The following is a 27,658-nucleotide window of genomic DNA, read 5'->3' on the forward strand; positions in this document are numbered from 1 at the left end:
AAAAATCTCAAATAAACAATCTAACCTTACACCTAAAGGAACTAGAGAAAGAAGAACAAACAAAACCCAAAGTTAGCAGAAGGAAAGAAATCATAAAGATCAGAGCAGAATAAATGAATAGAAACAAAACAATAGCAAAGATCAATAAAACTAAAAGCTGGTTCTTTGAGAAGATAAACAAAATTGATAAACCATTAGCCAGAGTCATCAAGAAAAAGACGGAGAGGACTCAAATCAATAAACTTAGAAATGAAAAAGGAGAAGTTACAACAGACACCGCAGAAATACAAAGCATCCTAAGAGACTACCACAAGCGCCACTATGCCAATAATATGGACAACCTGGAAGAATCGGACAAATTCTTAGAAAGGTATAACCTTCCAAGACTGAACCAGGAAGAAATAGAAAATATGAACAGACCAATCACAAGTAATGAAATTGAAACTGTGATTAAAAATCTTCCAACAAACAAAAGTCCAGAACCAGATAGCTTCACAGGTGAATTCTATCAAACATGTAAGTGATTTCTGCCCAATATGAAAGATAACCCCAAAGGTTATGTTTTATGACCTTATAAGGCTGTTAACCAGCTTTGATTCTAACTGCCTCTTGTCCCCACATTTTTTCTCCAGTGCCTGTCTTCCTAATTCTGCTGATTACCATCCTGCTTGTTCCTCATTAATGAGTTGAATAAATCTGTGATACATGTTCCTTCTAAGATTTGTGTGAGGGTAATTTTTTTTAACTTTTTGAAAATTACACTTTGACTTTAGGATCAGGAAAGGACTTTTAAGAAGGCTGACTTGTATCTATAAAGAGATACGAGCAAATAAGGCATCCATTAAAATAAGCTGCTCTGAAAAATAAATGCAAGAGCCAGAAGCAATCCTGGGAATTAAAAAGACACAGAGGAGAGGAACGCTTCCATTAGGGGCAGTAAATGGAGAAAAGGACATCGTTAGAGATTCAGAAGGCCGAGTCAAGGAATTCTCTCCAAGTACAGATGAAATCTGTGAGAGAAATGAGGAAAAATGCAGAGAATAGGGGAGGGAAATAACCGCTTACTGGGAATTCCAGGAGAGAGCAGAGAAGGATGGGCAATCACCAAAGAAGATACAGAAGATTTTTTTTTTTTCTGACTTGAAGGAATACATGAGTCTTGAGTTCCAAAAGGCCCCACAGGGAGCAGTTCTTCACTTACACCTGCCCTTGTGAAATCTCTGAATTCTGAAGGTGAGGAGAAAACCTACAAGCTTCTAGCAAGGAAAAAGCAGGCTGTCTCCCAAGAAAAAAGAACCAGATCTATAGTGGCCTCAGCTGCAATACTATGGTGTTGATTTGGCTGGTATCATGGGCAGGGTTCTGAGGGAGAAAAACTATGACTCTAGAACAGTACAGACAAAAACTGCCCTTCACCCACAAAGATCAAAGGAATGTATGTTCGGACAGGCAAGACTGAAAACTGACAGTATCCAAACACCTTTTCTTTTTAAAAAAAACTACTTAAGGATGTCCTCCAGCCAAACCAAAATGAGAATGAGAATGAAGAATTTGACAAAGGGGTGACACATCTCCCAGCATAGGAACCCCAGCATTAACCTCTAGTTTGGTCTAAATAATCGCTGATAATGTGGTTGTGAAACTGAATACAGCTCTGAGGAAAGGATACTCAGAAGAGCTGCCACATTGTAAAGAACACCAGAGAGTGGACCACTGCCCTTCAGGACTCATCTGTGGAATTCAGCATATACTTGGTGATAGCAACTCCCCATCTCAGCCATGTGCCTGGCCACCCTCCCTGCCCCTTCTCAAGGGCATCACACACGTATGCTGGCATGCACACATATGCAAATGTACATGCTCTCACAGATACTGACACGTGTATACATTCACACACACACTCGTGGGCCTCCAGCCTTTTTGCCTCCCCCCTTCTCACCTCTGCCATATTGACCATTACCGGGCATGGTTAACACCTGCTCATCCTTCAGCTCTTATGTGTGTGTCACCTCCTCAGGCAAGTCCTCAAGCTCCCGAGCCTGCAGCCTGGCCCAGAAATGCTCTCAGAAAATCATAACATTTTCCCAGAGCTCTGGTCTCAGCGTGTGGCACGTTCACCCATGTGGCTGCTGGATGCCTCTTTCCAGACGGTAGTTGGGAAGGACAAGGCCTATGTCTGGGTTTGCCATCCTCCATACCCCACATCAAGGACAGCGCTGACACTTAGTAGGAGCTCAGTCAACCCCTGGCTGTTGGATGAATGTGTGAAAGGGCCACCAGCCTGGTTTGACCCAGGAAAGCAAGGACAAGGCACAGAGCAGAGTCCAAAGTGCTCCAAACAAGCTGAGTTGTCACCTGGCCTCTCTCTGACTATAGCTTAAGTCTTGGCAGAAATAACCACAGTTTGGAGTCAGACAGTACTTGAGTCTGTGCTGGATCTCTGACTTGCCGAGTGATCTAGATTGATATAATAATAATAATAGCTGGGATTTCCCTGGTGGTCCAGTGGTTAAGACTCCATGCTCCCAGTGCAGGGGTCCCAGGTTCGATCCCTGGTCAGGGAACTAGATCCCGCATGCCACAACTAAAGATCCCGCATGCCGCAACTAAAGATCCTGCACGCGGCAACGGAGCTCCCGTGTGCACAGCCAAATAAACAAATAAATATTTTAAATAATAATAGCTAACATTTATTGGGTGTTCACTTTGATGTAGCTACTATTCATTATATTATCTCCATTTCACAGATGAGAAAACTGAGGCTTAGAGAGGTTAAGTGGCTTTCTCAAGGTCATAGTTAGTATAAAACAGACCCAGTATCAGCTGACAGTGCAGGAAGACGCATGATTTACCCGAGTGGGGAGGTATGAATGTCTGTCTGTCCAGGCCATTCAGGGAAGGGACATAATTCCTTTCTTTGCAGGCGTCCAGGAAGGACCCAGACAATACCACACAGCTTCATCAATATTACCAAGAAGCCCCAGGGATTATTCAAATTATGTCTGGCATGTACCAGAGGCTAGGACCTACCCTGCCATGACAATGAAGAAATCCAGTCGGTTCCATGTGTCCCCAAGGTAGCACTTCTTGCCAAAAATGCCCAGGGCCACCATCTTGAGCACCATTTCCATGGCAAAGAAGACAAAGATGAAGTCATCAAAGACCTGCAGGGGCAGGAGGAAGGGAAGAAGCAAGGGACAGCATGAGGCTCTGGAGCAGGACCCAGGGTCAGAGCCATGCTGCGAGGTGGGAACATGGGCACGGACACGAGGGGCCAGGGAAAGACCTGGAAACTTCTTCTCCTAGGCAGGGAGAGAACCTCAGAGATCCTCGTCCAATGGAGTCATTTCACAGACGAGGAGACTGAGGCCCAGAATGGGGAATGAGCTTGCCCAGGGTCATCCAGCCCACTCTATTTGTTCCCTAAACACAAGCGTAATGACAAGGGACCCAGATGGGAGTGGGGCAAAGGGGGTCTCCCTGATAATCGCCATGCCCTGGGCTAGACACTTGACCTCTTCAATTCTCACAATGACCCCATGAATGCTCCCATTTTACAGATGAGGAAACTGGAGGCCAGATTGTTTAAGCAACTTGCCACAGGTCACACAGCAGTGAATGGCAGACCAGAAATGACACTCAGGTCTATTTGACTCCAAAACCTACATGGAAGGAGCTTTCTCAAAACAGGCCTGACACCCCAGTGGGCACAGTTCTCGGTGCTGCCTTCTTCCGCTCAGAAAGGAGGCCCCCAATATGTCCCTAGTCATGGGCTCAGGTGAGTGTGTATTTCCTGAGGACGGGGCCTGGGTGGAATTCCTCTTCCCAAGATCAATGAGGGCTACAGTCAATTCAACAAATGGGTGCTGAGCACCTTCTGTGGGCAGCACACAGGCTGGGTGCTGGGGACACAGAGGTGAGTGCTCGGCAAACTCACCACCTGGTAGGGAAGCCAGCCTAGTATCCACTGAGGCTAACTGGTTCTCACTCTACCCAGGGCCCTGGGGCTCGCTGAGGAGCATGTTACCCACTTGGACCCCAGACCCACCACAGAAATTCTAATTCTGCAGGTTTGGGATGGGTCAGGGGTCTGGATCTTTGACTAGTGCCCCAAGGGAACCTGAGGCTTTGGGCTACTTGGGAACCACTGAGTCCTGTGGGAACACAGAAAGCAGAGGGCAATTCCTCGCAGGAGGAATCTGACTTTCTCAGGGAGACAGAATTGGATGTTTACACATCTGTAAAATGGGTATAAACCTAACACCCTGCACTATGGGTATACATGTGCCACAGGGACCAAACGTCAGGCTTCCACCTGGAACTATGGGTGTACGTGTGCCACAGGGACCAAACGTCAGGCCTTCATCTGGAACCTCGGTGAGATGAGAACAGGAGAGGTCCAGGAGGCCACTCCTAAAGGCATAGACAGAGTTATGAAGCTTGGCCTTTATTCCATGAGCACTGAGAGCAAAGGGCAGGCTTTCTGCAAGGAGAGTCCAGTCACTTGTGCTTTACTGGATGGGGGGTAGGGGTGGGGAGAACAGGAGGAAGCTGATGGTGGGAGATAAAGGGCGCGTGGACTAGGGCAGAGACCTCGAGATAGAGAGGATGGAAGGGAAACGGGTAAGACCAGCTGGGAGTGAGGAAGAAGAGGACAAGAGAGAGGGCAGGCCACGTGGTGAAGATGTGGCTGGGCAGGGTGGGGCGGGGCATGGCAAGAATGGGCGGGGCATGGCAGGAGGGGCGGGGCATGGCAGGAGGGGCGGGGCATGGCAGCCGGCCTCACCTGTAGGATCTTGCAGCGTTCTGACAGGCAGTCCATGTCGTCGCACGGCTGGTACATGCCAAGTGTCACGCAGTTCAGCAGGATCACCAGCATGCTGATACATTCAAACCACGTGCGCACCAAGTCAAGGACAAAACAGCTGGGGGACCGTGGTGCACCACCCACCACAAACACAGGGCCACCCCATTTCCCTACAGGTGCCTCCCCTGATGGGTCAATGCCCACATTTTCAAAGACCTTGGAGGCCTTGGAGCCAGCCTACCCCTCTCACAACAGACAGGGCCACATGTGCCAAATCCACCAGGGAACCCAAACCCCACCAAGCAACCGCCTGCCGGGACGCCCCCACCACCCTGCCCCAGCCTGAGAGTTCCCCTCAGACCCAGAAAGGGAGAGGTCCCCAGAGGCCCAGCTGGCGAGCCATCTCCGGACTACCCCAGCCACTCTGTCTCTGACCACCTCCCTCTGACTGTCTTTGCCTCCCTTCTCTGACCATCCTTCATCTCCACAACCCACGGCCCCGCCATCTCTGCCCGACCCCTGGAGCTGAAGCCTGCAGAGGGCCCGCCCAGTGTGGCCGAGATTGGCGGGACACCCTGTCCTTCTCTCCTCTCCTGTGGCTGCGTTACAACTCATGACCAGACTCAGGCACGTCTGTGCCTAGGCCCTCCCCAGTCCCTGCACCAGGCGGGGTGGAGCTCAGCCGCCTCCGGCCTGTCCGGGCAGAAGGTCTCCTGCAGCCACCAGCCTTGGGCAGGGCCTCAGGGGCACGTGCTTGGACCCAGATGAGTGGGCTCCCCAGGCCAGGCTGCTCTCCTCACTAACACCCTCCTCCTTCCTGACTGGCTCCTGCCCGGTCTTAGAACACAGCCCACTGATGTTCAGCCCCACCCCTCCCAATCCACCTAGAGTCCTAGAACCGGGGGGGCCAGAGCTCGAAGGGACCTGAGGGCCTGGGTCATTCATAAGTTATCTTGCTGACATGCTCATGGTCTTTATCGACTACTAGAACCGACATTCCAGGGGGACGGGGGGTTACATTCACAGCCCTGACAGGGACAGGCATCTAGGAGGAGTTCAGTAAATGTCTGTTGTGATTAAGTCAATCTCTCTAGGCACTGCCCACTCTGACACCCAAGATTCTTGAGAGTCCTCATATGAAAGCCCTGGACCCTCAATTTCAAAGCCCTTGCCCTGAGCTCAGATGTAGCTACGGAGGCCAGACCCTTAGCCAGACCCCATCCAGTGCAGGGGGCGGGGAGTACCTCTTGCCTGATGGAAGACTGACCTGGTTTCCTTGGCAACGAACTCCCGCCCATCCCCGGCCCTTGCTCACCTTGGGATGCTGCCTTCCCTCCCTCCTTCCCCTCAGACCATCCTCGCCCCAGCCCTGCTCCTTCCTGCCCCCCCAAACCTCTGTCACTCTCCTGCTACAGCCTGTAATTAACTTCAGTCGCTGCCAGGCCCCCTTCTAGCCTGAGCATCGCTCCAGCAGCAGCTTCATCATTAATTAAGTTTTTTGAAGTTCAAAAGTTCTAATTACCAGCGAACGTCCCCCACCCCCTTGCCTTTCCCCCCTGCCTGTTGTGCTCGCTCTCCTTCCAGCCACCTCTTCTGCTCCCTCTGCCCTTCCCACCAGTTTCATGTTCAAAGTGCACTTGGCAGGTGTCTTCCTGGCACTCCCACTTCTTCCTCACCAAGGCCCTGAGCAGTGGAGGTCAGCAGGCCCATTTTACAGATGAGGAAAACTGAGACTTAGAGAAACAAGGGGCCTCTCCTAGGTCACACAGCTGGAAAGCACCGGTGCTGAGATTCACACCAGGCCTGCTCTCCTCTGTAACGGAGGGCCCATCTCTGCCTGTGTCTTCACCACCCCTCTCTGAGGCCTCAGCCCATCCTCAGCGTCTCTCACCTGGACCCTGCACAGTGTCCCCGATAGCTTCCAGCTCTGGTCTCTGCCCCTCCAATCTGCCCTGCACACAATCCCCAGGCACTTGCTGTGTGGCCAACACTATCCGAGCTCTTTGCAAGTGTCACCTCATTTAATCCTCCAGCACTGTTATAAGCCCCATTTACAAGTGAGGAAACTGAGCCACAAAAGGGAACACAATTTGCCCAAGGACCCCGGCTGGGAAAAGGCAGAGCTGGGATGCAAAACCAGAGCCTGCTTTTCTTGCCCCCAAGCTATTTCATCTCTGCCAGATTAATGTGGCTGAAGCACAACTCTGATGCTACCTCTCCCCTGTTCAGAAAACTTCCATGGCTCTCCATCACCTTCCCTGGTCTGACACTCAAGGCCTCCTACTTTCTGACCTCACTGAACTCTTCTGGCCTTACCTCCCACCAGCCTTTGCATGCATTGAACTTCCTGCTGTCCCCAAGCATACGCTTTGCATGTATTTTCTTCTACCATCTTTACTAGGCAAACTCCTACTCATCCTTCAGGTGACAGCCCAGGTCACTTGTCACCTCTTCTTGAAGCTTCCCTTGAAGCACCTTTCCCCACGCACATAGCGGTGGCTCAGCACCCTCTCCGGAAGTGCTCACACCCACCTGGTCTAGCTCGTATCACAGTAATGAACTTGGCAGTAATCACGACGACTGCATGCCAGGCCCCTAGGGGCACGGCCCCAACGCTCATCACAGCCCACTGGGGGCAGGTGGAGAAACGGTCTGGAGAGCTGGAGTGACCTGTCCAAGGTCACACAGTCAGTAAGTGGCCCAAACGGTCTGACTTAGTGGTGCGGGAGCCGCCGCCACGGGGGTGCCTCTGTGGCTCATCCCTCGAAGGGGCCGATGGAACGGCTTTCACCTCTAGGTTGCTCAGCTTCAGACACTCAGAGATGGACAGTCTCAGCCCTGCCCCGAGGCGCTGGGGGAAATCCCAGATGGCACAGCCTGGGCCCTTTCCAGGAGACCATGAGGCTCAGAAGTCAGGCCAGAGCTGGCATCGCTGCCCGTGGTTCCTGACACGCTCCCCACTGGCTTGGGGATCAAAGGCACCGGCCCTCCTTGAAGTTAAACCAGACCGCACGGTGCGGGATCGGAGAACGTCAGAGGGAGTAAAGGTCGCGGGCTGAGCAACTTGGTGGCCTGGCCCAACGCCCAATGTTGCCATCATTAGTCACAAGCACTGAGGAGCTCCAAAAGCCATCAGGCAAAGCTCCGGGGCTCTGGGACAATGTGAGGGAGGACAGAGGCCCAGAGAGGGTGGTAAGGGATTTCCGGGGAACAGGGCAGGCAGGGGGCCTGAGTGCCAGCTCCACGAGGGCAGTGGCTTGTCAACGGCCCTGCGTTACCTCCCACAGCGAGGCTCAGGGCCCCTGTCTGGCACCTGAGGCTCTGCAGTTAGGACCCTGCCCCCTTCCCCACTTCGTCACCCAGACTTGCATCCCTCTCTGGGTGACGTTTGTCACAGAACAACCCCATCCAGGTCCGCAGAGAGCCCCTGATCCCATCTTCCACTGCACGGAGGGGACACAGAGGGGCAGAGAGCATCCAGCAACACGGCGAGCCTGGATCAGAAGTGACCCTCTGACAAGAGACTCCCCGCCCACAGGGGTCCGTGAGTCACGGCTGGATTCCAAACCCTACCAAAAAATCTGCGTGTGTAGCAGCCACTAGGCACAGGTCCCCACTCCCCTCCCAGCTCCACCCCTGCCCCCATCTCAGCCCCACCTCCTGCCAGCCCCATCCTGCCAGATAGGACCAGGCCCATCTCCCCGCACCCCCTGCTCTGCTCTCAGTGCCTCCTATGGCCCTCAGAACTGGGGCCTCAGAGCCCAGCAGTGACTTAACGCGCACCTACTGAGCGCCTGCTGTGTGCCCAGCACCAGGTTAACAACAGCGATCGTGGTAACGATGGCAAACACATCTCAAGTGTTCTTGAGTGTTTGTCTGCCAAGGAGCTTTCTAATCAAACAGCATGTATTATCTCACTTAAACCTTACATGCCAGTCCAGGCCCTCTTCCCAGGGCCCCAGAACACAGAGCCCATGTAGCCATGGACTGAGGACCGGGGCTTGTCATCTGTGTGCAACAGGGGAAGCCCCGGTCCTTGTCAACCTCTTCTATAACAGGATCCAGAGTTTCCCATTCTTTGGCTTTGGGGGGAAAATTTAAAAAGCCACCTCACCAGCAAAGGACTGAAAATCCCAGGCTGCTGTTATCTGCGGTTTACTTAACATGACCTTGAGTAAGAATAAGAGATCCCATCCCAAACCCTTTAGACAACGGCTGTCTTCCAAGTGCTGAATGTTCGCGCACAGCCTTTAAATACAATCAATCAGTTCAGGCCTGACAACGTGGAGAGTCGCCCTGCAACTTCAGCCAACTCCCCCCAGCTGGCAGGTACTATTGTTACCCCCATTTTACAGATAAGGAGACTGAGGCACCAGTGCTGGCTCCAGGGCTCCAGCCACAGCCACCCAGGGTCACATGGCTGGTACGTGGCAAGGGCAGGATTTGAACCTGCCTCTGTTGGCTCCAAACCCCCTGTTCTCGGCCACATGCTCTCTGGCCCCGAGCACAGGGCCTGGACCGGCATGTGCTCTGTGGAGTATTTGCTTTTCCCTTCTCGCCCACACTGGCTCCTCCCGACTGGGCCTGGGTCAGCAGTGCGGGGTCAGGAAGGGGGACAGTCCACCCCCGCCATGGCTGGGAAGGAAGGACCTGTGCGCAGGAGATGGCAGGAGGGGAAGCCAGTGAGGAGAGGGTGCTGGCCTCAAGGCCCCCAGTAAGAGCCGAGCTAGATCAGTACCATCTCCACCCCATGCCTGGCTGCTGTCTTAAGAAGGCCGGGGTGCGATCTGGGAGGACAGGGTCACCAGGGAAGCCACAATGCCGGGGGCCCCCTCAAACCTGCCACTTCCCAAAGAGAAGAACGACCAGCTGGGCAGTGTCCAAAGCCCCAGCAGGCCCCTCAGGGCAGTCTCCCTCTCCAGGAGCCAGAGCCAAGGTCTGCACAGTTACCATGGCAACCACCACCCTCCATCCTGTAGGCCCAGCTGACAGTCATGGTTTCCGTAATTTGGGGGGCTCTGGGAAGGTGGGTGGGGGGTGGGAGTGCTGGGTTTGTCTGGGGCAGCCAAGTTTGTTTTAATTTTTGTCAAATCTGAAATCAGATCCATTTCCCAGGGTGCACCTCAGTTGTCTAAATAAATCAAGTGGAGGAAGGGGGCCGGGAACTGCATCCTCCTGGACCAGGGAGGCAGGGAAAGTGGGCCAGCCCTTATACAGGATCCCTCCCATATACATCCCCAGGGAGTCCAGGGATGGGCACGCAGGCCTCGGCCCTTCATAGACCAGGGCCTGAGGCTCCAGATCCCTGTTCCTGGGCCAGCTCTTTGATCCTCCGAGGCCAGGTTCACAAGCATCCACGGAGCACCTGCTGTATACCTGGCCTGTGCATCACTGTACTGAGATGAACCAGGCTCACTCCTGCCCGGGAGATGTCCAGAGTGCTTCCACGTTCCAGGACCGGCCGTGGTGTGAGGCCACGTCGTAAAAGTGGTTACCATTTTGAATGTCAACTATGCTCCAGGTCCTGAGATTTAAAGAGGATATCCATTCACTCATTCATTCATTCATTCGACTGGTCTTTATGAGCAGCAACCACTCTGGAAAGCTGCTTGGCAGCATTTATTAAAACTAAACATTGTGGGCTTCCCTGGTGGCGCAGTGGTTGAGAGTCCACCTGCCGATGCAGGGGACACGGGTTCGTGCCCCGGTCCGGGAAGACCCCACATGCTGCAGAGCGGCTGGGCCCGTGAGCCATGGCCGCTGAGCCTGCGCGTCAGGAGCCTGTGCTCCGCAACGGGAGAGGCCACAACAGTGAGAGGCCCGCGTACCGCAAAAAAAAACCAAACTAAACATAAGCCTATGCTAGTATCCAGCTGTGCCACTGCTCGGTCCATACCCCAGAGAAATGCCCAAATAAGTCCACAAAAAGGCACATGCGATTCTTAACAGCCCCAACCTGGGAACAACCCAAGTGTCCGTCAACAGGAGAATGAGTCGGGCAGGAGATTTCAACTGGGGATGATTTTGGCCCCCAGTGGACATGTGGCCATGTCTGGAGACATTTTTGGTTGTCACAACTGGGGTTTAAAGGATGCTCTTGGCACCCGGTGGGTGGATTCCAGGAACGCTGCTCAAAATCCTACAATGCACAGGGCAGCCCCACTGCAAAGAATTATCCAGCCCAAAATGTCAACTGTGCCGAGGCTGAGAAACCCTGTGGTACGTCCTTTTGGTGGAATACTACCCAGTGATGAAAAAGAGCACACTGCCGCAGCAGCATGGATGGAGCCGCCAGGCGTAACGCTGGCAACGGGAGCCAGATGCCGAAGAGCAGAGAGTGTCTGAATCCAATTACACGAAGTGAAAACCCAGGCAAAGCAAACCGATAGGGAAGGAGGTCAGTACGGCGGTAACTCTGGGGGAGAGTCCATCGCAGGTGGGGGTGAGGGAGCTTGCGGGGCTGGAGATGTTCTTCTTGGCCTGAGTGCGGTCCCAGGAGTGTGTGTATATGGAAAAATGCCTTGAGCTGGACATTAAGATTTGTGAGCTCTACTGCAAGCACACTTTATCTCAATAAAAAGTGTAACAAAAAGTGATAAAGAATCACAGCTATAAGGAAAAATAAAATGCAACAATTAAAAAAACACAAGCACCCGCTGGGGCACCAGCTGTGATGGACCCCCAGGGCACCTTCACCACAGCCCGGCAAGAGAAGGGTGCCATCCTTGTTTCACAGACTTGCCCAAGGCCACAACAAGGGACAGAACCAGATTTGAACCTCACTCCATTCCGTCTTTGTTTAAAGATTTGCTCTGTCCAAATCCACGGCAGCCTTGGGAGACAGGCACGGCAGACATCAACACACCCACTTAACAGATATGAAAATGAAGGTCCAGAGACTGCAGGACTTGCCCAAAGTGTCACAGTTGTTGAGCTGAGGCAGAAAATTGTTCCACAAAGTGAAGAGACCCGCTGGGCAGATGGTCCTAGGCCTCTCTCCACTTACATGCCTCTAGCAACAGGGAGCTCCTCACATGACACACAGCCCTGCCCAGGCTGATTGGTTCTGGTTCTAAGCTATGGAGTCTCAGTGGGCTGAGATCCCTTAGAAGGAGTGAGCTCTCCCTTCCTTGTCCCTGCCCCCAAGCCCACTTCTTAGAGTCCCTGTAATTTGACAACTCATTGAATTTGGCCAAAGTCTCTGATTCCCAGATGCCCAGCAGGCCTCCGTGCCCAGTGCAGACAGCTGGAGTGGGGGAGGCAATGGTGAGGGAACTGGGGCCGTCAGCTTGGAAGAAAACCTGGGATGGATGGTCCACAGGAAAGAAGCTCCAGCCAAGTACCCTCTCCAGACGTCACACCTCAGCCATCGCTGAAGAGAAGGGCAGGGAAGGCCCCTGGTGGTCCAGGGCCCCACTGTCTGTGAGCTGCCCCAGCCTCAGGAGCCCATCCACAAAGAAGGTGTACTGCAGGGGAGGCTCCTGGAGTCCTAGGCAGTGGGTGTGGATGCCTCCCCTGGGCCCTCCCGGCAGCTTGGACGTCCCCCTGATGACGGTGTGGTCTGTCCTAGCCTCCCGCCCCCAACCAGGCTGTGCTCTCCAAGGGCAGAGCATATCCGACCCTCTCTGTGCCCAGAGGTCCACCTGGAGCAGCAGCTCAGGGGTATCTGCGGCCTCAGGAGGGAGTGAGGTCCCCGTCACTTGGAGGCATCAAGGAGGCTAAGGAGGGACTTCTACACCAGAGGGATCTGCAACCTCCCTCCCCACCCTGAACTCCCCCTCCTCTCCTTTCTAATATCCATCACTCACTATTCATATATTCAGCCCCTCTTCACTGAGGGTCCCCTCTGTCTGGCCCACAGTGGCTCCGGGAACCCCAAATAAAGAAGACATGGTCCCTGCCCTCCAGAAACCATGAGCAAACACTTCGTGGAGACACAGACGGAGAAAGTGAGGGCTGGACAGAGGGTGATGACAATCTCCCTCAGCCTCCTGGGGGCCTGTCCCCACCACACATCTCCCCTGCCTGCCCCTGACCACCCACGTACACACGTTCACGTGTGCACTCCCATGGAGCCCCGTAGCCCCTCCCGCACGTACACGCGCTAACTCGCGTGCACACCATCCTCCACGCCCCCCAGGCTGCAGCCCTGGGCACAGCGACCTACTCTCTCCCTGGGGAAGCTCATGAGCCCTTTCTCAGAGTAATGTTTTTTTTTTTTTTTTGAGTAATGTTTTTAAGTGCAAAATTGTTCTTAAAAGAATGCTTAGTATTAGAAAGGAAGGAAGCCAGCTCTGTTAAAATAGTTGTCAAAATATTTTTTAGAAAAACAAATTTGTGATGGGGGTGTGTTTCGTTATCAAAACAACGGATAAACAGAGCTGGGGCGGGTCTGATACCGTCTGCCTGGGAAGCAGGGATGAATGTCAATGACATTCCGAGAGCTCTACAACGACCATGATGTAGCACGGAAACATTAAATATCGGTGACTGCTACTGGTGACAGTCACAGGAACTGCCAGTAACCCCACCGTGCTTGGTTGTCTCCATTCATAATAGATAGAAATGCTCCATTTCAGTCAGAAGTCAGCGAAAACAAACATGCAACTTGTCCCCATCCAAGTTCACAAACCTTAGTTTAAGACCCTCGTTCTAGAAACTTTCTCCTCCTGGGCGCTGGGGACACCACAAGCCCCTGAGCAGATGCCCTTCCTGCTTCGTGGACTCCACCCCTTGAATGCTGGCCCTTCTCAGGCTCCCCAGTCCCCGATGTCCCTTCTCCATCCTCTGACCCCACACCCTCTCCCAGAGCCTTGACAACCATCCCTGGGCTGACCAGGTCCTGTCTGGTCCTGGTCAGGGACCCTGACAGGGTCAGGGTCAACCCTCAACACAGGGTTGAGCTGGGGACCCAGCATCTGCCAAACAAGTGAATGGATGGATGGGTGAATGGACTGACAGATGGCTAGGTGGGAGGGTGGGGTGCGGCCTTTGGGTAGCTGGACGAATGGATGATTGAATGAGTAGATGGTTGGGAAGATGGGTGAATGAATGCACGGATGTAAGAGTTGGATGGATGGGGGGTGGGTGGGCAGATAAATGGATGTCGAGATGAAAAGATGGATGCATGGATGGGTGGATGGATGGATGGATGAAGTAAAGAAAGGTGGGTGGGGAGATGGGTGGGTGGGTGCATGGGTGAATGGGGGACAGATGGATGGGTGGGCATATGGGAGGGTGACTGGGAATGTGACTCTTTAGTAAATGGCAGCTCCAGGACTCAAACCCGAGTCTACGGGACCACAGGAAACCCTTCCGGTTGGGACCCAGCACCATCCTCCACTCCTCTTTGAGGGATTCCCACCCTCAGTCTCAGCCCTCCTCCTCACAAGACGCTCAACTCCGTTCTTCCTTGGGGCTTCAAGAGATCTCAGGGACCACCTGGGCCAGCGCTTCTGAGCCACAGCATTATTGACATTTGGGTCTGGATAATTCTTTGCTGCGGGAGGCTGTCCTGTGCGTTGTAGGATGTTTGACCTTTATCCACTGGAAATCAGTAGCACACCCTCCCCAAGCCGTGACAGCCAAAAGCATCTCCAGACATTGCCAAATGTGGCCCGAGGGCAAAATCACTCCCGACTGAAAAATCACAGTTGATACAGCTCCACCTTCCCTCACCAACAATTTTAGGGATGAGAAAACTGAGACGCAGACAGGAGGAGTGGCCGGCCTGAGGTCACGGGGCTTGCACGTGGGCTCGGCCTCTCTCCCAAGCCCAGCGCCTCCACATTCACACAGCACTTCACCATCAGCCGAGCCTTCTCCTCCTGCTTTCTCATCTAGATGAGCCAGATGGAAACTGGCGCCCAGAGAGATCCAGCTGTTTGCTCAGCATCACACAGCAGTAAGCACCAGTGTCAGGGTTTGAACTTGGGGGGAGACGAGGGAGACGGGGGGAGCAGAGCACAGCTCCACAGGGCAGCTGGGGGCGGAAATGTGGAAGGCAGCCCTATAGGGGGGCTGGAGGGAGGGGAGCTGAGCAGGAAGACATTCTGGCTGATTAAAAAGACATATCGATTTCTCTCCAAGGGAAACAAACAGGGCCAGTTGTCTCCCCACGGGACCATGACGCGATCTGAGGGAGGCGACAGGTCAAAGTTGGCTTCTGACACGAAGCTGCAGCCCAGGCAGGACGGACGAGTAAAAATCCAATCACGTTTTAAATGCCCGAGGAGGGGGCTGACTCTGCATCAGCCGGCCCTCTTTCCAACCCTCCTGCAGTGCACCAGTCACGAGGAGGCTTCCCCTGGTCTGGGCTCTCGGGCTTCACAGGGCCGGCGCACAGGCTGCCCCCCAACCCGCCTCCGCCACTGCCAGCCTGGGTGGCCCGCACGAGCTGGCCTCGACTAGCAAACGGGCAATCTGCTCCCACTCCTGTCTTCTCCCTACCCACACCCCAGGCTATAATCAGCAGCCCTGGCGACCCCAGCTTGGCTTGGAGCGTTTGACCAGGCTGTTTCCACAACTGGGCTGCCACGCCCCTCTGCCCACTTCCCATCAAAGTCTCTCCTGCCCTGCTTTTTCTCCACTGACGGCACCTGCTGCATCCCCGGTCAGGACGGGCTGACCACCGCAGCCTCCTGGTGCCCTCAGCCCCTCAGGGTCCCTCTGCCCGGTCTTTACCCCATTTTTCTTCACTGGAGTATGATTTGGGTGCAGCTCTGCCTCTCCCATCAGGCTGGGGACTCCTAGGGGTCACTGCTGGGTTCCAGGCCTGGTACACCATGGTCCCACCCAACATGGCTGAACAGCCCTGGGGGCACCTCCGCTCAAGTCTGGAACAGTGTCCAACACTACTGAAGCTGGGCTTCGATAAACACTTGCTGAATCAATCAATCAATCAATCAATCTTCATTATAGGTGCCTCCTGCTTGGTCTGCAGACCTTAGTCTCTCTCCCTCAAGCATCCTCCATTCTGCTCCAGGAGGGACCATTCTAATAAATGAAATTACCCATGTCCTATCCCTGCTGGACCCCCTTAAATGGCTCCCCAGTGCCCACAAGACGGAGAGCAAGCTCTAACCTGACACTTCATACCCGGCTATCCAGCCCCTGCCTCACACTGTTACAACCACACTAAACTCCTCACTGTTCTCTACACTATTCCCTCTGCCTAAAATACCATCCCTCAACTGTTCTCCTGGAAAACTCCTACTCATGCAGCAAGACCCAGGCCAAATGTCCCCCCTCCAGGTAGGCTTCACTAATGCTCCCAGGCTGGGCCAGGGGCAGCTTCTGCACCTGTAGCTCTCTTTGTTTTTGTTTTTTTTGTTTTTTGGCTGCATTGGGTCTTCGTTGCTGCTCACAGGCTTTCTCTAATTGCGGTGAGCGGAGGCTACTCTTCATTGCAGTGCGTGAGGTTCTCATTGCAGTGGCTTCTCTTGTTGCAGAGCAGACTCTAGGCTCGTGGGCTTCAGTAGTTGTGGCACGCGGGCTCAGTAGTTGTGGCTCGCGGGCTCTAGAGCACAGGCTCAGTAGTTGTGGCGCACGGGCTTAGTTGCTCCACAGCATGTGGGATCTTCCCGGACCAGGATCATGTCCCCTGCCCTGGCAGGCGTTTTCTTAACCACTGCGCCACCAGGGAAGCCCCCTGTAGCTCTCTTTATATATGAAGCTCCAGGTGACAGTATCTGAGATTGTCCTGTGAGTCAGGCTTTCCCTGGCCCAGCCAGGCTCCTCTAACTGGCCGTCCAGTCTACCCTGCTGACCAATGAGCGTGCAGCATCCACTCTGACTACCGTGAACATCCCCAGGGCATAATTTGATGCTGACTTTTAGTTCTGAGAAAAACAACCTTCTCTACACCAGATGGAGGGAAACGGACAATTTCCCAGACATGTGTTGCTTCTTCCAGCAACACTTGCCGTCTCTCTGGGCATTCCGCTTGGGCCAGGGCTGAAGGAGAAGGGGACACCTTCTCCGAAAGAATCCCTTCCCTGGCTGCGAGCAGCCCCTGGCCTGAGAGTCCTGGGCTCCGGTCTGCCCTGGCTTTGCCGACTACTCAACATGTGACCTCGGGCAGTTCACGCTCCCTTCCTTGGCCTCAGTCTACCCAGCTGTAGAATGGGGAGTTAGCACACTCCCAGCCCTGCCACTGCATGGGAGGAGTTGAGAGTATCTGAGAGGTCATGGCGAGTGGGAAAGTACTTTGTAAACCGGAAAGTGATGAGCAAGCCCATCTGTGCCAGGCCTGGGCATTGGAGGCACAGAGTAAAGTGAGAGCCACAGGTCCAGCCCCCGGGGGCCTCACGCTTGGAGGAGGAGACAAGGCCAGCAACAAACAATTCCCTGAGGCAGGAGGAAACTAAGATAGGGAAGGACTGATAAAAGGCTAAGGGAGCCTAGAGAGGAAAAAGCTGAGATCCAGGAAAACTTCCTGTAGGTGGCGGCCAAGAAGCTGGGGCTGGTGGGGCTGGCAGGATTTGGCACCATGGAGATGGGGGAGAGGGCATTGTGGGGGCAGACCCAGCAGAAGCGAAGTCAGGGAAGCAGGGGTGTCAGGAAACACCAGCAGCTTGTTTGGGCTTCAGGGCAGAGTGCGTGAAGGGAAATAGCAGAAAGGCAGCTGGAGGCCAACCAGGTGGATCGTGGAAGGCCCTGAATCCAAGCTAAGTGAAACTATGCTGGGGGTGACAGGGAGCTGCTGAAGGTTTTCGAGTGAGGGATGAATAAGCAAACAAATGGAAGCAGGCAGGCGGGGAGGGAGGAAACAGTACCTGACGGACCGCTTCCATGCTGGGAGCCCCAGGACCCTCGACGGTGAAGGAGAGTGGGGAGGAGAGAGGGGGTCCAGGGGAGAGGCTCTCATCCCAGGTTGCCGAGCTTTAGGCTCCTGGTTGGGTGTTCTTTCCACTGAGCAGGGAAGAAAAGGGAGGGTGACGCCAGCTGTCAGTGGGGCAGGAGGGGTGAGATCCCCGGAGCCACCTGCTTAGGCAGGAAGAGATAGAGGAACACAAGGCCAGGTTTCCCAAGGGCCCAGACACCAGGAAAGGGCTCAGGACAGGAGGGGTGGGGGTTAGATTAAGGAGGACTTCCTGATAGTCAAGAGCCCTCAGAGGCCCTAAAGGTCCTTATCAGGAGGCCCAAGGTCCCATCTGGTGCAGCAGGACTGAGAGGTAGCCCGCCAGAGGCAGGGGGATGGACTAAATGACCAGGGCAGGGGAGCAGGGCGATGGGAGAGGGGACTTCCTGCTGGTGACGGGCCCGTTTCTCTCCCCATGGTTAGGGCTTTGCAGGTTTTCCCCCCTCTCACTCCCCAGCCATCATGCCCTCTCCCCACCTCCACCCTGCAGGAGTCCGCACATTCCCACCCCCACCAACACTGCTCTCCCTGGCAGCCCAGCCCACAAACTTCTCAGACCATCGTCAAAGACGCAGGGCCCAGGTCCCCCGCCAGCCTTCAGGACGCTTGTCCTGAGCCAGGGCACCCAAGCCACCCTAACTCTGAAAGCTCCATCATCAGCTCCAGTGTGCACAGAGCTGTCACTCTGCACTTAACAGTTTGCCCGGTCGGTCACTGCTTGCCCTGGAATTCTCAGTGGACCCCCTGACATTCCCAACTGGTGGGAGGAGGGGGGGCGGGGGTGTCACAGAGGCTCCCATTTCACAGATGAGCAAACAGAGGGTCAGCAAAGACAAAGGCCTCTCGGCCAAGGAGCCAGGAGCAGGTCATCATTCACACTCAACCAAGCCACAGTCCCGGCGGTCACCTCAAAGTCCTCTCCTTCCGGGCTTCCCTGGTGGCGCAGTGGTTGAGAGTCTGCCTGCCAATGCAGGGGACGCGGGTTCGTGCCCCGGTCCGGGAAGATCCCACGTGCCGCGGAGTGGCTGGGCCCGTGAGCCATGGCCGCTGAGCCTGCGCGTCTGGAGCCTGTGCTCCGCAACAGGAGAGGCCACAACAGTGAGAGGCCCGCGTACCGCAAAAAAAAAAAAAAGTCCTCTCCTTCCAACACCAACCCCAAAGCAGCCACACCTCCACTCGGATCCCGCTCTCCAGGCCCCACCAGCACCCTGGGCCACCATCATCCCTTGTCACCGTCCCACAGGTCCCCTCCAATGATGGTCTCCTGGCTGACGTCTCTCCAAGGGAGCCAGAGTGACCCTCTCCTGCCCCAAATGGCCATAGCTGTCCTCTGCACGTGCCTGGTACACAGCACACACTCAGTAAAGGCTTGTTGACCAAGCTCATGAATGCGTGAGTGAAGGATGGATGAACAAGATCCCTTTCACCCCCAGAACCAACACACTGAACCCTCACAATGAACAGCACAAGGCTTGGCACCACAGGGCTATGATGAGACCCTGTGCCCTGCTCTCTTCCTGCCCAGTGATGACCCAGGTCAGAAGGTCTGCAAGCCAGATGGACTTCAAAGCAAGAGCACCCACAGACCCCATCCTAGCAGCAGAGGGTCCCCCGGCAGGGGACCAGAAGCAAACAGAAGTGGGTCAGAGCGGCAGATGAGAATCAGGATCACAGCCATGAAAGCACAGAGCGATTGAGCCCACCCACAGGAACACGGAGCCCCGCCCCCACAGACACCACCGCGATGCTGCCTGACAAAGGCGGCAGGGAAATGGGCACCCCAGGCAGCCTCTCCTGACTTCACTGCCCAAGTATCCCCAACATGCAGACAGGGAGACTGAGGGCAAGAGAGGGGAAGTGACTCATCCAAGGTCACTGGCAGCTGGCGGCTCCTTGCTCCCAGCCCAGGCTGGCGCCCTCCCCATGCCCAGCAGAGAGGCAGCCTTCACAGCCCGCCGGCTTCCACCGTGCATGGCTGGTTCGCGCCTCAGCAGAAGCGCTGACTCAGCGCTGGCTGGCGCAGGGGAGACAGCAGCCAGGAGCATGCCGGAAGGCAGGGGGCTGCGAACTACTCCAGCGGGCAGCCCCTGGCAGGGCACAGTGAGGTGGCTCCCGAAGGTAGACACTGGAACCCAGGAAGACCCTTGCCCGGCCACCTGGGACTGCAAAGCAAACGTCCCTGCTCCGGTGGAGGGCGGAGAACCTCGTCTCCAGGCTCCGCAGGGGGCAGCCGTGTCCTGGATAAAAGCTGAGCCTGGGGATTCAGAGAAATTGAGGCTTTCACGGCAGCTTTACCACATCCTGGCTGCACAACCTGGATAAAAGTTACTCAGCCTCGGGCTTCCCTGGTAGCGCAGTGGTTGAGAATCTTCCTGCTAATGCAGGGGACGCGGGTTCGAGCCCTGGTCTGGGAGGATCCCACATGCCGCGGAGCAACTAGCCCCGTGAGCCACAATTACTGAGCCTGTGCGTCTGGAGACTGTGCTCCGCAACAAGAGAGGCCGCGACAGTGAGAGGCCTGCGGACCGCGATGAAGAGTGGCCCCCGCTTGCCACAACTAGAGAAAGCCCTCGCACAGAAACGAAGACCCTACACAGCCCTAAATAAATAAATAAATAAAGTTACTCAGCCTCTCTGAGCCTCTGACAGCACCTACCTGTTGAGGTGGTTATAAGGGTTAAAAGGTGATACCTCAGGCAAAGGGTTCAGCACAGTAAGTACCAGCTCTTGTTAGCGTCGCTCCTGAGCCCTCCTCTGTGCCGGACACACGGCTGGGTGCTTTGCAGGAATCATCTCTAATCATCTTTAATCGTCCCATTATAGAGATGAGAAAACTAAAGCTCGGGGAAGGGGAACTAGAGTGAGTACAGCCCACTGGCCCTTCTCCCACATGCAGCCAGTTACACGCCTAAGAAAGGCTCTCAAAGTCTAATCTAGGGTGGAAAATAGGTTTCCAACAATTGGTCATGCTGCCACGGGTGCCCTGCTGGAGGATGCTGTTATCGATTAGCAATGTCTGCACGGATGAGGGCATGGGTACTAGCAGCGTAACTGGCACAAATGTACCTAAATCACAGAGATAGAATCTGATTTTCCCTGGAAACAACGTCCTCTGAAGGCATTATGTTCTACCTAAAGACTTGATGCCCAATGTCTTATTGAATCTACCACGAGCAGTGTTTACTCAGCTGCATGTGAGGGCTCTGTTCACCTTTTGGGCACAGGTAATAAGAGTGATAACCACATGTGTGGCAGTTTTTCGAGTTTACAGAGATCCATTTTCGCATTACGTACTGCTTTGGTCTGCAGTGCAATCCTGTGAAATGGGTAAATACCACCGCCGTTTGACAGGTGGAGAAACTGGGGATCAGTGAGGCTAAGAAACTGGCTTATGGTCACACAGCAAACAACAGGCAGAACCAGCCCATGGGACTGTCTCACCCCGGTTCCCAATGCTTTCCACACGCCACCTACCCATGAGTCAGCACCACGGGAAAAAAAAACAAAGAGCACCATGGACCCCTTGACATTTCAGACCCAGTGTCCTCCCTGCTGAAACCCTGCTGACAGTGCAATGCTCAAGGGCCAGGCCGGGCAGGCAGGGAGTGGTGCTGACATTTGGGTGAGCGGACCTTTCCCACCCCAGTTCACCAGGTGGTGGAGGGTCCCAGCAGCCTCCTGGCTCTCCAGTGAGTCAGGTGGTGACTCAGGGCCTACCTCTGAACCAGGGCCCCTCAGCTCCAGGGACACTGGTGCTCAGGACAGTCTGTCTGGGGCAGACCTCCCACACTGCCCTGCCCCCTCCCAGGCCTGCTGGTCCTGGTAGCCATTCCCGCTGGCCTGACCCCGATGCCTACGTGTCCACCCATGTTCCTTCGGGTTCTTGATGGGGAGCAGAATCCTGCAACATCTGGAAATGCGAAGGGTCATTTCTGGTTGTCACAATGATTGAGGGCCACTACCTACCAATATTTAGGGACCAGGACAGAACACCAAGTGTCCTGTACTGTGCAAGACAGCTCAGACCACAAAACACTGTCACACCCAAAGTGCCAACCGTGCCCGCACTGAGGAGTACTACTGCCCCCTCCCTGAGCTCCCTACCAAGGACGAGGGGCAGGAGGGAGGTTTCTGGCCAAGGAAGAATCCTGGAACCCTCAGCACCTGATCAATGACATCCCCCTCCCCCCCGACCCCAAGACCTGAAAGCCCAGCCTGAGTGCCCCATGATTAAGCCTCCGCTCCATTCACGACTGGAGACCCAGTGAGGACACTGCCAACACGCCCCCAGCGAACACTACAGGAGCACCCGTGGTGCGCCAGGCACTGTGCTGGGTGCTGGGGTCCCGCAATGAACAAGACAGGCTTGGTCTGTGTCCTGGTCACCTGATAGCACCCTGGAGGAGGCAAGTGTTAGATTCAGAATCACATACTGGCTAAAACGGAAGGGCTAATAAAACGGAGGGGCTAAGGGGGAATCACAGAGGGCTGCCCTGAGGAGGTGGCACTTAACTGTGATTTGAAGGATGCAACAAAGGACCTAGCCAGGTGAAGAGGACAGGAAAGCATTTCGAGAGGAAGAGCATGTGAGAAGGCCCTGAGGCCTGGAAGAGCTCGGGAAGCAGAGCGAGGTAAGCGAGGCCGTGCTTAGGGGGCTGGTTAGGACTTTGCTCTGCTCCTGCAGGGCAACAGAAACAGGAAAGGGTCTTGAGCAGGGGTGACCCGAGCAGATGAGAGGCAGCAGGTGGAGGCAGGAAGAACTGTAGGAGGCAAGGTGGGTGGAGCCTCGCCCTGCGTGCTGGGGTCAACTGTCTCCGGTCCAGGCCCCTGGGCTCCCCATCAGGCTCTCATAACCCCTGTAGTCACCACCCACCAAATGGCTCAGCCACTGGGAGCTGGGTCACGGGCCAGGGTCTGACTAAACTCTGCCTCCTCAGTCCCGGCGCAGACCTGAGGTTCACACCTGAGGGCTTCCTGAGCCAGCGAGACACTGCACTGACCCCCACTGTCATCAGCAACGCCCAGAACATTCACATCAGCAGGACGCCAGGTCCTCACGCATCCGAGCTCCACGGCCTGAGCGAGGTGTCCCCGGACCCAGCACGAGAGTTGGCTCACCACCACCAGAGCCCTGCAGCCTCAGGCCTCCTGACCAGAGGGAGCAGCGGGGCCCGGGGCAGGACCCAGACAAACCCAGGCCGTACAAAGGATATGGGTTACACACCATCTTGATGCACCAGTTCCGGGGGCTGGTGGTCTGTCGCAGGCAGAAGAAGGCAACGGGCGCCAGGTCTGGGTGAGGGACGTCTGGATCGACTCCGTCCAGGGGCTCCTCCGGGCCTGGAGGGGAGGGAGGGGGGCTCTGGGGCCCGGGCTGCTCCGTGACTCCTGGCTCAGCTGCCGGGGCTGCGGCAGGGGAGGAGGGCAGTGGGGAGCTCTCGGCCATGTCGGCACTGAGCAGGGAGCCCTGCGGAAGAAAAAGAGATGGCACTTGGCGGGGGACAAGCTTGGCACCCATTCCGCGACCCTCCTCCCCCGACAAGGGGACACGGCTCAGACAGCCCAGCCTCAGGCCCCTCGGCCTCACTCTGGCTGTGAGGATTAGGAAAAAGCTGGTGGTCCTGGGGCAGGTCTGGTCAACCTTGCTGAGCCTCAGTTTGGGGAGATGAAAAGTGGGGAGAACAAAACATTCTTAGAGTATACTTGTGATATTGTTGTGAGTTGTTGGTTGGTTGGTTGGTTTTTTTCAATGAGACTAGAGTTGTGTATTTATTGCATCATCGAAGTAAAGAAAACTTGCAGGAAAAAGGTGAAAGTGATCGTAAAGACAGACATTACTGCCAGGGTGATGTGTGTTACAAAGCAGAGGTTGGGGTGCCGTGGGACCAGATACCAGCGTACCTGGGCAAGCCAGGATGGAATCAGGGCAGACTTCCCCGAGGAAGTGACATCTGAGACAAGACTTACAGCTGAGCCCAGAGGCACCCCCACCCACTGCCCCACAAAGCTGAGAACCCAGAGCCCTCACACACCAACCTCTCTGCTTTACAGATGGAGAAGCTGAGGCTCAGAGAAGGGACAGGATGGACACACAGCCAGGTAACAGCAGAGACAGAGCTCCACCAGGGCTGGATTCCTGGGTGTGTCACCTGGGCACCCACCCACGGCAGCACTCAGAAGGGCCCTTTGCTTGGTTTAAAGCCCAGCTGTCACCGACTTGAAATCCTTAATACTTTTTGACCGAGGGTCCCACATTCTCATTTTGCGCTGGGCCCTGCAAATCACGTGGCTGGTCGTGACTTGAACACAGAGGTACCCTGACATCCTGGCCTCGTCTAATGCTCATTACAACCCCAGAAGCCTTATTAGGCCCATTTAGCAGATGGAGAAACTGAGAAGGGAGGGGCATGCCAAGGCTACACACTGAACTACAGCATGTCTAGGGGCCAGAACCCAGCACCAGCCCACCAGATTCAGTGATGACCGACTGTGACCTTGCTTAGCCCCCTCCTCAGCCAGCCAACGGCAGGGCCCGCCCCTCCGCACCTCACCCAAGAGGTTACCAATCCCTGAATCCTCACCCACTGGGGTCTCCTGGGCCCTGGCACCCTGGCAGTGCCAGGCTGGGCACTAAGAGTAAGAGATCCCTGGCACCCACCCGGCTGCTGCCCGCGGCCACTGGGCAGTCAGCTGAGCTGCCCAGAGCTGGTACATCTGGACATTTCTCTGGCTCCTGGGGGCAACAGGCGGGAGCTGGTGCCTCCTGCCACTTCGCCCGGCTGGTCAGACAGGCAGAGTTTTCTCCTGAGCTCAGGGCTTTGCTCTTGGTTCTAGAAAAACAGCACGGGCCTTACATAAGCTCCCAGGCACCCCGGCCCTCCACGTGTCAACCACTAGGAGGGAAAACATCCTCCCCGGAATGGCTGCAGGTGTGCTCACCGCTGTGCCAGCCCAAGTCCGCCGCTCCCCGCACCGGCCCTCGCTCCCGCCAAGCTCCACCTCGTCAGGTCCCAGGGCAGCGGCTGCCTCCCCTAGGTCTCTGCTCACACGGCTCCCTCTGCCGGGAGCACCCTCTCCCCATCTCCCATCCACCGTTCTCCCAGGCCCTGACGATTCATTCATTTGTCCAACAATTATTTCCTGAGCACCTACTGTGTGCAGGCACTGTGAGGGCTCTGGGGTTAGGCTGGTGAAGAAGCCAGACTGGGCGCCAGCCCTCATTCAGCCTTCACTCCAGCAAGGGAAAGAGGCACACGGGTCAATTCATTTTTCTCTCTGGGTTTCCATAGTTCTTATCACCACCGAACATGCCGTATAATTTATGTATTTATGATTCAGTGTCTGTCTCCCGACCTGGAAGGAGGCTGTAAGAGAGCAGGGACTGTGGTCTGTTTCATTCACTGCTGTATCCCCCAGAGCCTGAAACAGTGCCTGGAACATACTAGGCGCTCAATAAATATTTGGTGAATAAATAAAAAGTGCTGGGAAGTAAATAAACAAGGAAGAAAGATGGGAGTGGGGAGAACCCACCTCGCCCTCTCTAAAGAAAGACCTTTTAAGATAAAAACAAGAATCAGCAGTCACCAGCCATGGGTGGTCTCGGGCAAGAGCCCTCCAGGTACCAGGAACGGCTGGGAGGCTGGAACCTTCAGTGCATTTAAGGAACGGAAACGAGACCAGTGTGGCTGAGCAAGGGGCAAGGGGGGGATGAAACTGAAGAGTTCAGCAGGGCCCACTGTGAGCCCACGGAAGGAGCTCGGGTTTTAGTCCAAGCGCAACAGGAAGCCACAGAAGGGTTTTTACTCAGGGAGTGCTTTGCTCTGGTCTCTGGTTTTAAGCCGTCCCTCTGTGGGCTGAAGGGAGACAGGGTGGAGGGGCAGGGCTGGAGCAAGGACGGCCGGAAGGAGACCGGAGAGATGGGCTGGGCTGGCCTGGGATGCTGGTGGAGGTGAAAGGAAGGCAGTGGATTTGAGGTATGTTTTACGGGCAGAAGAGCCTGGCCTCGCCTGGGCCCCCGTGCCACCGCACCTAGCTCTGCCGAAGTCCTGCCTGCGACCGCAGAGGTGGAAAGAGCTGCTGTGGCCTCTGGGACCACACAGAGCTGCTTCCTCTCCTCCCTCTAAGCTCCATCCACGTTGTACTAACTTGCTCTTTGCCTCGCTCGGCCCCGTTTAAAGCTGTCACGCTGTGTTGTCCTTTGCCCTCACACCTCTCCCCACACGCTGCGGGGCTCCTAGAGACCACGACTGCCAAAGCCACCAACCCACTCCCCAGGGCCCAGCCAGCCTCTACCGCTGACCTGCCCCCTCGCAGCAGCCCAGGCGACAGCCTTCGGGCCTGCTCCCCATTCCCAGTTCCCTCTGCTCCACGCCTGCAACCCAGCTCCTGGCCCCAGCTGCCCATGTGCCTACAGCGGAAGGCTCTTGGGCATTTGGCAGCTGGGGCCCCCTGGGCTCCAACCTGTCTGCAGATGGAGCCTCAGAGAGAGCGGAGGACGTGCCTTAGGTGGCAGCATTGGTGGATTCCAACTCAGGCCCATCTGGCCCCAGAGTCTCAGCTGCTTCCACAGCCAGAGCCTCCTCCCTCTAGATGGTCCCTGGGGGGCCCCGCAGGCAGTGGTGTCGTAACTCGACTGGCCTCCAAGAGCAGGGACAGGACCCCACTGTGTCTAGAACACCCGCCCCCACTCCTGACCCCACTGGCCTCCTGGAGCCTCAGCCTTCCTCTCCTGCCTCCCTCTGCAGGCCCCTGTGAAGAGGTGACGTAACCTCGATGGAAAGGCTCTCTAGGACCCACGAAGGTGGCTGCCCAAGCGTGTATGGGGCCAGCTGTGCCATCCCCAGGGGCTGCCACCCAGCCCTCTCTTTGCTATCACCACCGTCACCACCACCAGAACCGCCATCACCACCGTCACCGTCATCTCCACCATCACCACCACCGCCACCATCATCACAGCATCACAGAGGCTCTGATTGAGTCTGACCCTGTACCAGGCAATGGGCAGAGGGCTTTCTATGCATTGTTTATGTCGATTCCCAACACAGTCCCATGACGTACAGACCATGCTTATTCCTACTTCATGGAGGAGACTGGGGACCAGAGAAGTCCGGCAGTGCCCGAGACCACGCAACTAGTATAGGGCAGGGTCAAGGTCCCAGTCCAGGTCTGCAACCCCTGAGCCCAAGCGCTGAACCATCACAGACACCACTTTGGGACAAGGAAAGGTGCCCTGGAACCAGTCCTTCCCTCCCACTTAAGTCACCAGGCAGTACAGATATAGCTGCTGGTCCAGCCAAGACCCCCAGTGTGGGCAAAGACCCTCCAAGTCTTCCCAAGTCTATGGGGAAATCTGCCTCCCAGAGTTTCCAGAGCCTTTAGAGCGTGGTATGGGGAAGGCTTGTGTCTGCTGAGGCCTGGCCTGGTCACCCCAGGCCGTATGCATGTGTGCGTGTGTGTGTGTTCACAGGTGCACACAGGTAATAAGCAACTTGTTTATCCCTTTGCCAACAACCACACACCAGCTAATGTCACAGCTCGAAGAACAAGCTACACATTCAATCTGGGAATTCTAGAATCCAGGAATCTCAGAATCAGAATATCTTAGAATCACCCAGCACCTTAGAGGCCCAAGATATTAATTACGGTCACCTTACACTCTATAGTGTACGTTTCAGAGCACAGGCACTGGAAACCGAGACCTGTGTCAGAGTCCCGGCTCTGACACCAGCCCACCTTGGCACATGGCTCAGCCTGGCAGGGACCTCGGATACCCTGTCTATAAAATGACAGTGGCGGCTGTCCCGCGGCAGGCTCGCTGGGAGGATGAACTGGGGTAACACATCGGCACCTGACCACGCCACCAGCCACTAGGCCAGCATACAATAAGCCTGTGATGGTCCCCCACGCTTGTGAGCGCCGTCAGCCACAGAATTCCAGAACCCTGGAACGTAGGCATCCCAGAAACACAGCATCTGGTTTTAGGCCCTGTG

General features: G+C 55.4%; 1 protein-coding gene and 1 non-coding gene across 2 annotated transcripts in view; one reads left to right on the plus strand and one right to left on the minus strand.

Moving 5' to 3' along the window:
• Nucleotides 1-23,115, minus strand: part of CACNA1I (calcium voltage-gated channel subunit alpha1 I) — a 102,705-nt gene extending 79,590 nt beyond the window's left edge. Inside the window, exons 1-3 of the mRNA XM_065886708.1 lie at nucleotides 22,883-23,115; nucleotides 4,787-4,898; nucleotides 3,031-3,164 (exon numbers count right to left, since the gene is read on the minus strand). Of these exons, the coding sequence (XP_065742780.1) occupies nucleotides 3,031-3,164; nucleotides 4,787-4,898; nucleotides 22,883-23,115 (479 nt within the window). The remainder of the gene's footprint in view (nucleotides 1-3,030; nucleotides 3,165-4,786; nucleotides 4,899-22,882) is intronic.
• Nucleotides 2,492-2,564, plus strand: TRNAW-CCA (transfer RNA tryptophan (anticodon CCA)). Its single transcript has one exon. It is a non-coding gene; the product is annotated as a tRNA-Trp (tRNA).
• Nucleotides 23,116-27,658: the final 4,543 nt, after the last annotated feature.

This window comes from Phocoena phocoena, chromosome 11 (assembly GCF_963924675.1).
Source record: "Phocoena phocoena chromosome 11, mPhoPho1.1, whole genome shotgun sequence".
NCBI lineage: Eukaryota > Metazoa > Chordata > Mammalia > Artiodactyla > Phocoenidae > Phocoena > Phocoena phocoena.